General features: G+C 43.6%; 1 protein-coding gene across 1 annotated transcript in view; it reads right to left on the reverse strand.

The window, feature by feature from the left end:
• The window catches only part of LOC110514596 (TBC domain-containing protein kinase-like protein), a 61159-nt gene extending 48826 nt beyond the window's left edge, over positions 1–12333 (reverse strand). The window contains exons 1-9 of the mRNA XM_036954052.1: positions 12187–12333; positions 11513–11765; positions 4801–4873; positions 3794–3908; positions 3522–3595; positions 994–1135; positions 735–795; positions 567–628; positions 26–87 (exon numbers count right to left, since the gene is read on the reverse strand). Coding sequence (XP_036809947.1) covers positions 26–87; positions 567–628; positions 735–795; positions 994–1135; positions 3522–3595; positions 3794–3908; positions 4801–4873; positions 11513–11705 — 782 coding nt within the window. The 5' untranslated portion in view covers positions 11706–11765; positions 12187–12333. The remainder of the gene's footprint in view (positions 1–25; positions 88–566; positions 629–734; positions 796–993; positions 1136–3521; positions 3596–3793; positions 3909–4800; positions 4874–11512; positions 11766–12186) is intronic.
• Positions 12334–12337: the final 4 nt, after the last annotated feature.

Raw genomic sequence — 12337 nt, forward strand, 5'->3', positions numbered from 1 at the left:
TATAAAACATCTCTGGTCGAGTTACCTTCTGGAGGGCAGGAAGGTCAGGCATTTCCTTAATAATGTCAGGACGTTCTCAGGCAGCTCCTGTAACAGAACGTTGACAATCACATTAGTTATGCTACAATCCAGACCCACAGCCCCAATCTCCCTTTGCTTTTATGGCTTTTCAGCATCCTAAAGAAATAAAATAGCCTGAGAAAGGTTAAAAGCCTTTTTACAAGGGAAACACTTTGGCAAATGGAGGACATATGAATTTCATTAGCACACATATACACACAAACAGATGCGCGCACAAACACACACAGCTAGCGGTTACAAGTTACAGGGCATCGTTTTGGTATTTGATGAAGTGTCGTCATTTACAATCACAATCGTCTCTGGACCAACAATACAGCATATAGTAAGGTGTAGTCTTTTATCTACATCATAAAACATGACTTTACCACACATTAGGCAATCTACACATTAGGCAAACTAGGAATTCTAGGACAATCAACCTTTCTTAGAGTGGTTTTAGCAGGCCAGTGTAATGAACAGTGACTTGTGATTGATTTCAAACTCACCCTAATCGCATCCAAGCATCCGTGCTCCTCTGCAAGGACTGTGACTATGTCGTCAATGCAACCTGAGAACAACAAAACACAGACCACCATGTCATAAACAATGAACAACCCCATCATAACCAACCTGTGGCTCACCAGGCTGATGGACATGGCAACACGTTCACTTACCCAAGGTGATGATGAATTTCAATCTCTCGCTTATTTCAATGTTCTGCAGTAGTCTTCTACCCTGTGAATAAAAGGTTGATAGGAGGAAGTCATTCTGTCCTCATGCACTAACCACAATATCACACTTTACTTGAACCCTCAGTTCAATTGCTATATAACACTGTCATAACATCTGTCAATGACAGTCCTGACTTCTGACTGACAGCTCAATCAAATAATCAATCATTAGGTCAAGACATGGGGGTTTAAGAGAGCTTACTGCACACAGCTCAAAGAGCAGGACTCCCAGGGACCACACGTCTGTCTTGGGCCCCGAGGGAAGAGGGTTCTCCCCCTGGGAGGGGTCACTAGGGTGGACTGAGCCCTGGGCGATGACCTCAGGAGCCAGATAGGATGGGTACCTGTGGACAGAGATAGTCAGAGAGTCAGAGAGGGGGTCAAAGGTCAATTGAATACCCTGCAAGACATAGTAAACTTGAGAGCGTTGAGGTCGTCTTGAATTAAATACAATGAAACCTGTTTGCAACAGATAACATTTGACAATGAACAGACTTTGATGATTAATCTACCTAAATATTCCAGGTACTTCCTGTTTTGTTGAAGTCATTGTTTAAGTGATGCATGTACAGTACTTTGCTTCATATCAAGGAATCTCCGTAAACACTAGACAGATAAGCTTATTTCATCTTCAAAACAGATGTTTTACTTGGAGACTAGATAACACAGGACATCAGAGGCAGCGGCAAACACACACACACACTCATTCCCCCATTCAACAACAGGCTATTACCCACAAAAACTTTCTAAAACATGAGGGCCTTTGGGATTTGGATAAGACTTCAGCTATGTATTACAGTACTTATTACAGAAACAATGGATTACTTTAATATCTAAAACCTGGATATCATAATGGCTGGTCATGGCTCACATCAACACCATTATCCCAGAAACCCTAGACCCACCCCAATTTGCATACCGCACCAACAGATCTACAGATGATGCAATCTCGATTGCACTCCACACTGCCCTTTCCCACCTGGACAAAAGGAACACATGTGAGAATGCTATTCATTGACTACAGCTCAGCGTTCAACACCATAGTACCCTCAAATCTCATCACTAAGCTAAGGACCCTTGGACTAAACTCCTTCCTCTGCAACTGGATCCTGGACTTCCTGACGGGCCGCCCCCAGGTGGTAAGGGTAGGTAACAACACATCTGCCACGCTGATCCGCAACACGTGGGCCCCTCAGGGGTGCATGCTCAGTCCCCTCCTGTACTCCCTGTTCACTCATGACTGCACGGCCAGGCACGACTCCAACAGCATCATTAAGTTTGCTGATGACACAACAGTGGTTTGCCTGACCACCGACAACGATGAGACAGACTATAGGGAGGATCAGAGACCTGGCCGTGTGGTGCCAGGACAACAACCTCCCCCTCAAAGCGATCAGGAGAAAGGAGATGATTATAGGAAAAGGAGGACCGAGCATGCCCCCATTATCATCGACGGGGCTGCAGTGGAGCAGGTTGAGAGCTTCAAGTTCCTTGGCGTTCACATCACCAACAAACTAACATGGTCCAAGCACACAAAGACAGTCGTGAAGAGGGCACGACAAAACCTATTCCCCCTCAGGAGACTAAAATGATTAGATCCTCAAAAGGTTTTACAACTGCACCATCGAGAGCATTCTGATGGGCTGCATGAATGCCTGGTATGGCAACTGCTCGGCCTCCGACCGCAAGGTACTACAGAGGGTAGTGCGTACGGCCCAGTACATCACCGGGGCAAGCTTCCTGTCATCCAGGACCTCTATACCAGGTGGTATCAGAGGAAGGCCCTAAAAATAGTCAAAGACTCCAGCCACCCTAGTCATAGACTGTTCTCTCTGCTACCGCACGGCAAGCGGTACCGGAGCACCAAGTCTAGGTCCAAGAGGCTTCTAAACAGCTTCTACCCCCAAGCCATAAGACTCCTGAACAGCTAATCAAATGGCTACCCATACTATTTGCATTGCCTGTCCCCCTCACCGCTACTGTTATTTTCTATGCATAGCCACTTTAATACTTACATGTACATAATTACCTCGACACCGGTGGCCCCAGCACATAGACTCTGCACCGATACCCCCTGTATATAGCCCCCCTATTGTTATTTACTGCTGCTCTTGAATTATTTGTTATCTCTTATTTTTAAGGGCTTTCCTTAAAAACTGCATTGTTGGTTAAGGGCTTGTAAGTAAGCCTTTCACTGTAACACCTGTTGTGTTCGGCGCATGTGACAAAATGTGATTTGATAAACAATAGATTGACCATTACACATACATGTCATAGTAATGCATCTCATTCTGTTTCACAAACATCATTTAAATACTGAGTTGTGTTCAGAGGGACCATGACCTCCATTACCAGAAGATCCACAGTACTGCAAGTTCCAGACATTCGAGGTTCACAATCTTCCATTATCATATCATAATTCATCATAGTTATCTCTATGACAGTGGACCATGTATTGCTTTTAAGATTAATAGATTAATTGGTAGAGCGTGGCGCTTGCAGGCCAGGGTTGTTGGTTCAATTCCCATGGGGCACCAGTACGAGAAAAAAAAAGTATGAAAATGCATGCAATCACTACTGTATGTTGCTCTTAGAGCATCTGCTAAATGACTAAATGTTGAAAAAAATGTGTTTTCACTGCCTAATCTAATGTCAGTCACAATTGATTAGCTTTTCACATCTATCGACACATTCGTTGTACATGGGAGGTTAGATGTGAACAGGACTTACCCAATAGGAAAGTCCACATCCGCCCCGTGGTCTGTCATGTAATAGAGCCCAAACTTAGCCAGCTTCACCTTGCCCTACAATGAAACAATGTTACATCTGACAATGTTCAATGTATTGATGGCCTTATGATAAATCAATAATGCATCAATAACGTGATGATAATCAGCCTGTTTAAACGAGAGCGCAGGTTTAACCAGGCTAGATGACAATGGCAAATGGCCTTAAATGCCTTTCCATTAGACCCCAACTGATAGGGAAGGGAGGTTACCTACCTTGCCGTCCATGAGGACATTCTGTGCATTGAGGGCTCTGTGAACCATCCCATGTTTGTTCATAAACTCCAGTCCCTCCAAGGCCTCATAGGCTATCTGGAGAACCCTCTCTGGGCTGTAACAGACAGACAAGGCCTGAGAAATCTTATATACACATTATAAAACTTGGGCGTAGCTTTAGGACCTGTGGTGTTTGGCTTGAAAACGGGTCATGTATGGTACTCGGAGTCGGTCTTTGTTTTCCAGACAACAAAGCTACAACAGGTCATTGTGTGTACTAAATATGTAGTAATTTCCCCCTGCCGGGTCTGTAGAGTTGAGGAGTTCATTCGGTAAGGGTTTTAGATGGAAGAGGTTTGTGTTATTATCGGTGTCAACCAGTAGATGGCAAGGGGAGTGCATAGTCTAGTCCTGAGGTAATGAAGCTATTCTTCTTTGTTCAGTTAAACCATGGTCATTCTACTGGACAGACAGAGAAATAGAACTGGGTCCTCTTAACATTCCATAACATAGTACATTATCACTGTACTACATCTATATATAGTCTTTATGTTGTGTAAATATTTTACTATATAGATATAGTGCCTTCGGGTATTATGCTATTTCTTATCGTTGTAGCTTTGTCGAGAAGGAACCTGCAACTAAGCATTTCGTTGGACAGTGCATAACAACAAATCATTTGTAGACTGCAAATTAACCCGCAAGTATCCTAAACAGATGGAATATTTGTCTAAAACAGCCATTTCAAACCTTGCTTGCAGTTGTATACGATCACATATACAGTATCTCTCTATAATGTGTGGGAATACTCTAGAACAGATTCCAAAATTAAAATCACTTGGCGCTGATTTGCTGGTGTTTTTAGTCTTTTATGTCCAACTATAAAAATGCTAAATAAAATAACACTTCCTTTTTATATAAGAAAACTCAGGGCCCTAAATAAAATAACAGCCGGGCCAAATTCAGCCTGCCAGTTGGCGGGCTGGAAAAAAAACTTGAAATCTTACCTGACAGTTTGAACCTGTTTCTGGAAATCATTTAGACTGCTTTCGTAGTGTTCCGTTACAACAACAAGTCGTTCTGGAAGAAGGAAGAAGAGAAGCTGTGAAACGGTAGATCAAAATGACATTGGTCAGCCCTGGCATTTTATTGATTTATATGTTTAATATGTGATTTCAAAACATCTGTTTTACGGTCTGCTGCTTGTTCTCCATTTTTTTTTCTTCCAGCAAGGCTGGTATTTTGTTGTTTTTCCGACGAAGGAGTGTGCCTTTAAGTTAAAGGTTTAGCCACAACATGATTGGGTAAACATAGCCCAGAACAACCTTCTAAATGAAACGCTAGCGCCATGTGTTGTGATAACATGCATATGTAATTACAACGCTTTAAAGCTGTACTCAGTCCTTTATAACTCCCCATCCACACAATAAATGGAAAAACAAAATGTGATCTACAAAACCTGACAACAAAGGGTTCAGCGATCAGGACCTTAAAACATGGTTTTGACTAAATGGAATACAGTACATGTCAGAATGGACTTTTCTTAGCAGGTTAGGAGAACTTTCACAGCAGTTTGGAGAATTAGGTAAAGGTTAGGAAAAGGGTTAGGGTTAGCTAAAAATGCACAAAAAAAATATATACTTCAGACAGCAATTTGACATAAGCTTCTAGCCGTGACTAAAACATCTGGGCATAAAAAAGGATGAAACACAGCAGGCTAAAGTAAGCTTTTAACAACTCAGGAAGTCCATAATGACAGTACTGTGTATACTTTGGCCAAAAATCATTAATGTGTCCAATAAAACCTGCATATTGTGGATTTGGGATGATTTCCGGTTTTTGTTGAGACTTTTAATAAAACACATTCTTGTGGTAATATGCTTAGCAAACAAAAGCGAAACAAGTTAGATTGTGCAGTTGGAGTTTGCCAAACACATCCAGTTATTTTACAGTGACTCGGATGAAACCGAAAACACTACTAAAAAACAGAGACATTGTTGAAAGCTGAGAGAGCCTCTTGAGGAAGTCTAACCTGTGATGAAGATTCTCTATATTTGCTCAACTGTAAATGACAAACTGGGGTACAAGTCAACGTGTGAACTTATGGGTACGACCGCAATGAAGTCAATATGAACAGCCTCTTTTCACACAACAATACACAAGATTATTAGGTGTTTCTCAAAATACAAAGGGAAGGTCAAGGCTCTGTTGGAATGCACTGAATGCACACCGTTCCCTCTTCCTTCTGAATGCACACCGTTCCCTCTTCCTTCTGAATGCACACCGTTCCCTCTTCCTTCTGAATGCACACCGTTCCCTCTTCCTTCTGAATGCACACCGTTCCCTCTTCCTTCTGAATGCACACCGTTCCCTTTTCCTTCTGATTGCACACCGTTCCCTCTTCCTTCTGAATGCACACCGTTCCCTTTTCCTTCTGATTGCACACTAAGTAAGCATTTCACTGTTAGTCTACACCGGTTGTTTACGAAGCATATGATGAATAACATTTTATTTGATATTAATAGGACACCAGTCATATACAATAGTAGATGCCGAAAGGAAAGGGATAGGATTTAAAAGCTGCTGTCGGCCTGTCACGTAAGTACGAATCTCCCCTAGTCCTCTTTAGTATCACTCTCCATCCCACTCTACCAATACTAGGATATTTCTGGTAGTGGAGCGTTGTCACGATACCAGTATCGCAATACTAGGATACCTGATTTTCCATGTATTCTTCTCAATCTCTGAAAGCCAGATACAGTCAAAGAGGAAAACAAGGATTCCACTACAAAGTCACTCAAGATGGCGCCGACAGAGATGGTCACCTCGCTTCGAGTCCTTAGGAAAGTATGCAGTATTTAGTTTAGATATTATTTCGTACATTGTTACCTCAGGAAGGCAGTCATCAATGACCTCTTATTACATACAGCCGGGAAGAACTATACGTCCACTTATTAACATTACGACCAGGAATATGACTTTCCCGAAGCGGATCCTCTGTTTGGTCCACCACCCAGAACAATGGATCTAATCCCAAAAGCCGACCCAAAACAACGGCGCCGCAGAAGGGACAGACGGAGCGGCCTCCTGGTCAGGCTCCGTAGACGCGCACATCGCCCACAGCTCCCGAGTATACTACTCGCCAATGTCCAGTCTCTTAACAACAAGATAGATGGAATTCGAGCAAGGGTTGCCTTCCAGAGAGACATCAGAGATTGTAACATTCTCTGTTTCATGGAAACATCGGTGGCGAGACATGGTAGTGATGACACATAGGCTTTGTTGATCTCTGCACCAGACAGGATGCTCTTGGCAACATACTTGGGGTCCAACATGTACGCTGCTGCGTGTAAGGGCTTCAGGCAGAAGTCTTCACACATTTTGATGTATTTCAGAACTGCAGATTCCTCTGCTTGGAGCAACAGTGAAGTGGGCAGGGCAGTACACACTTCTCTTACATCTGCAAGCATCAGAACATCAGACAGGATGGCACTGTCTCCCTCAAATCGTGCAATGGCTACTGCCAGGTTTCTGGCGTTTCAGGCTGCTTTACCACCCTCTCCCAAAATACATCATCCAGGAGGATCCTCTTGATGGGGCTGTCCATATCGGCAGACTGTGATATAGCCATTTCTTGGAGAGACGCCTTCCCCTCCAGGAGACTGTCAAACATGATGACAACACCACCCCAACGGGTGTTGCTGGATAGCTTCAATGTGGTGCGCTTATTCTTCTCACTTTGCTTGGTGAGGTAGATTGCTGCTATAACTTGATGACCCTTCACATACCTAACCATTTCCTTGGCTCTCTTGCAGAGTGTATCCATTGTTTTCAGTGCCATGATGTCCTTGAGGAGCAGATTCAATGCATGAGCAGCACAGATGTGAGGGTAGGACTCCTCCACTTTAGACCAAGCATTCTTCATGTCCGCAGCATTGTCTGTCACCAGTGCAAATACCTTCTGTGGTCCAAGGTCATTGAGGACTGCCTTCAGCTCATCTGCAATGTAGAGACCGTTGTGTCTGTTGTCCCTTGTGTCTGTGCTCTTGTAGAGTACAGGTTGAGGGGTGGAGATGACGTAGTTAATTATTCCTTGCCCACGAACATTCGACCACCCATCAGAGATGATTGCAATACAGTCCGCATTCTCTACAATTTGCTTGACCTTCACTTGAACTCTGTTGAACTCTGCATCCAGCAAATGAGTAGATAAAGCATGTCTGGTTGGAGGGGTGTATGCTGGGCGAAGAACATTCAGAAATCTCTTCCAATAGACATTGCCTGTAAACATCAGAGTTACATACACAGCTTGAGTAAGACATTCATCAGCATTTCTCTGACTACGTTCCTCCATTGAGTCAAAAACACTTCTGATTCCAGGAGGACCATGAGCTGTTGCTATCAGTAAGGTGTCTGATTCATCATTTTCCCCTCAAATAGAAGTAGAGGGACTTTTGTCAGAGGTTGCTTCTTGTGTGCGCTGAGGGAACTTTAAGCACTTCTGCATCTTTGTTGCATTCTTCACATATGATTTGGCACAGTATATGCAAATTTACACAGCTTTAATGGAAACAGGTGAATCAAAACTAACTAGCAGAAATTGTTAACAAGTTAGAAATGATTTAAACACACTTTGCTGTAGCCTACTATTTAGTAGTTAACAAAAAGTTATGTTTGTCATATAAAATATATTCAACCAACCCAGTATTGTAATCAAAACTCACCAGAAAGCATGTAGTCCTTGGCTCAGACAGTGTAGTAGTGTGGGCTCAATAGCATCTCATTACTGTGCAAGATCTTGAGAATCAGCTGTACATGTGATGGAAGAATGCACTGTGCATGCAGAGGGTTGCATTGAATTCCATTGAATTGGGGATAGTTTAACCAAAATATGCCACAAGACCTAGAATTGACGTGTGTATCCCACAAAAATGTTCACTGTTATAAGCTACTTTTTTGATGATTTAAGGAATATTCCCAGGCTCAACTTCCCATGTAAAATCTCAAGAAAAATTCTGGAAATTTCCCAGAAAGTTTCAGACCCTTTGCAACCCTAATCCTGAAGCTGCATTTATTGTAGCTGGGGATTTTATACAAATCAAATTTGAGATCAAGGCTACCTAAATTCTATCAGCATATTGATTGCACTACGTGCAGGGGTAATACACTCGATCACTGCTACTCTAACTTCAGCGATGCATACAAAGCCCTCCCCCGCCCTCCCTTTCTTCCTTCAGCAAATCCAACCACGACGCCATCTTTCTCCTACCGTTTTATAGGAAGAAACTCAAACAGGATGTACCAGTGACTAGAACCATTCAACGCAGGTCTGACCAATCGGAAGTCACGCTTCAGGACTGTTTTGATTACGTGGACTGGGATATCACGTGGACTGGGATACCGTCAGCCTCAGAGAACAACATCGATCTATACGCTGACTCTGTGAGTGAGTTTATAAAGAAGTGCATTGGAGATGTTGTACCCACTGTGACTATTAAAACCTACCCTAACCAGAAACCGTGGATGGATGGAGGCATTGTCACAAAACTGAACTCGCGAACCATCGCATTTAACCATGGAAAGAGGTATGGGAATATGGCTGAATATAAACAGTGTAGTTATTCTCTCCGCAAGGAAATCAAACAAGCGAAATGCTGGAACAGGGACAAAGTGGAGTCACAATTCAATGGCTCAGACACGAGACACATATGGCAGGGTCTACATGAAATCATGGAATACAAAAAGAAAACCAGCCACGAAACGGACACCGACGTCTATCTTCCAGACAAACTAAACACCTTCTTTGCCCGCTTTGAGGAAAATATAGTGCCACCGTCACATCTCGCTAACAAGGACTGCACCCCCCCCCCTTCTCCGTGGCTGAAGTGAGTAAAACATTTAAACGTGTTAACCCTCGCAAGGCTGCTGGACCAGACGGCATTCCAAGCCGCGTCCTCAGAGCATGCGCAGACCAGCCAGCTGGTGTAATCGCTCCTTATCCCAGTCTGCGGTCCCCACATGCTTCAAGATGGCCACCATTGTTCCTGTACCCAAGAAGGCAAAGATAACTGAACTAAATGATTACTGCCCTGTAGCACTCACTTCTGTCATCATGAAGTGCTTTGAGAGACTAGTCAAGGATCATATCACCTCCACCTTACCGGCCACACTAGACCCACTTCGGTTTGCATACCACCCCAACAGGTCCACAGACGATGCAATTGCCATCACACTGCCCTATCCCATCTGGACAAGAGGAATACCTATGTAAGAATGCTGTTCATTGACTACAGCTCAGCATTCAACACCATAGTACCCTCCAAGGTCATCATCAAGCTTGAGGCCCTGGGTCTCAACCCTTCCCTGTGCAATTGGGTCCTGGACTTTCTGACGTATGGTAAAGGTAGGAAATAACATCTCCACTTCACTCATCCTCAACACTGGGGCCCCATAAGGGTGTGTGCTCAGCCCCTTCCTGTACTCCATCATCACCCACAACTGCGTGGCCATGCACGCCTCCAACTCAATCATTAAGTTTGCAGACGACACAACAGTAGTGGGCTTGATTACCAACAATGACTAGACAGCCTACAGGGAGGAGGGGAGGACATGGAGTGTGGTGTCAGGAAAACAACCTTTCACTCAATGTCAACAAAACAAAGGAGATTATCGTGGACTTCAGGAAACAGCAGAGGGAGCACCCCCCTATCCACATCGAAGGGACAGCAGTGGAGAAGGTGGAAAGTTTTAAGTTCCTGGGCATACACATCACAGACCAACTGAAATGGTCCACCCACACAAGACAGTTTGGTGAAGAAGGATCAACAGCGCCTCTTCAACCTCAGGAGGCTGAAGAAATTTGGCTTGTCACCCAAAACCCTGACAAACTTTTACAGATGCACAATTGAGAGCATCCTGTCGGGCTATATCACAGCCTGGTACGGCAACTGCACCGCCCTCAACTGTAAGACTTTCCAGAGGGTGGTGCGGTCTGCAAACTACCTGCCCTCCATGACACCTACAGCACCCGATGTCACAGGAAGGCCAAAAAGATCATCAAGGACAACATCCACCCGAGCCACTGCTTGTTCACACTGCTACCATCCAGAAGGCGAGGTCAGTACAAGTGCATCAAAACTGGGACAGAGAGACTGAAAAACAGCTTCCATCTCAAGGCCATCAGACTGCTAAACAGCAATCACTAACTCAGAGAGGCTGCTGCCTACACTGAGACCCAATCACTGGATCACTAGTCACTTTAAACAATGCCACTTTAATAATGTTTACATATCTTACATTACTCATATCATATGTATATACTGTATTTTCTACCCTCTATTGCACCTTGCCTATGCCGCTCGGCCATCGCTCATCCATATATTTATATGTACATGTTCTCATTCACCCCTTTAGATGGGTGTATTAGGTAGTTGTTGGGGAATTGATTGATTATTTGTTAGATATTGCTGCACGGTCGGAACTAGAAGTACAAGCATTTCGCTACACTTGCATTAACATCTACATTCGCATTAAAATTTGATTGGATCTTTCACCATTCCAGGTAGGCCTATTTAAGTGCTATATCAGTGCTTTACCATTGGTGTATTCAGATCACTTTTACTCCAAGGAAGGTAGGTTGAGGGAGTGATGTATTTTCACTGTATCAAGAATAGGACCCAAAATACCCATTGACAAACAGACAGAGATGCATAGTCCTACCATGCTTCCCTCTGGAGATGTCTACGTACTGGCAGAGCCTGGGGTGGGAAATGGTCTTGAGCAGCTGGAAACGGCCTAGGATCTTGATGGAGTTGGGGGTGAGGGGGAGGCCGTTGCTCCCGCACACATCGTGGGGGAGAGCCGAGGCAAAGAAGGTGAAGGCCCCTAGCTGGGCGTCTCTCAGTGGCCTCATGACTGCTCACTGCTCCAGTGTCCACTTCAGACAGTTGACAGCTCCACCAACCCACACACCCTATGGAAAACACAGAGACATTAGAGGCAGTGAAACAAATTATGAACAGTTTGTTCATGTTTACAAACACTCATTTTAATTTGAAACTATATCTAAACACAACAGGTGCAATGTAGCTAAAATACAAGTTATATCACAGCTTTTAAACGCAGAAATCATTTCAGATAACACAAAATAATGGTTACCACACAATTTCATATCCACTTCATTTACTTTGTCATCTTGTACAAGCATTACCTAATAGTGTATTTAGGGAGGCATATAGCCGGTTTGTATACAGTAGAAGTGGATACAGGCAGCTAACTAAATCGAAAACTAGCGACAGTGCTGCAGTTAGCTTGTATAATAAGGGACGCAGTATGCTGAAAACTTTGAATGAATAAAACTGCAACGACTTTTCGATATTTGAATGAACACTTACGTTTAGTGAACGTCTGTCCTCATATCCCAAAAATTCTGACCGTAGATTTTATTTGTATTTTATTTTGCATAATCTTCTCTTTCACGGGATGCTGTGAGCAGCTGAGATATAACGTGACCGATTACGTCAATTTTCAGCGACGAAGCTCAGC

This window comes from Oncorhynchus mykiss, chromosome 19 (assembly GCF_013265735.2).
Source record: "Oncorhynchus mykiss isolate Arlee chromosome 19, USDA_OmykA_1.1, whole genome shotgun sequence".
NCBI lineage: Eukaryota > Metazoa > Chordata > Actinopteri > Salmoniformes > Salmonidae > Oncorhynchus > Oncorhynchus mykiss.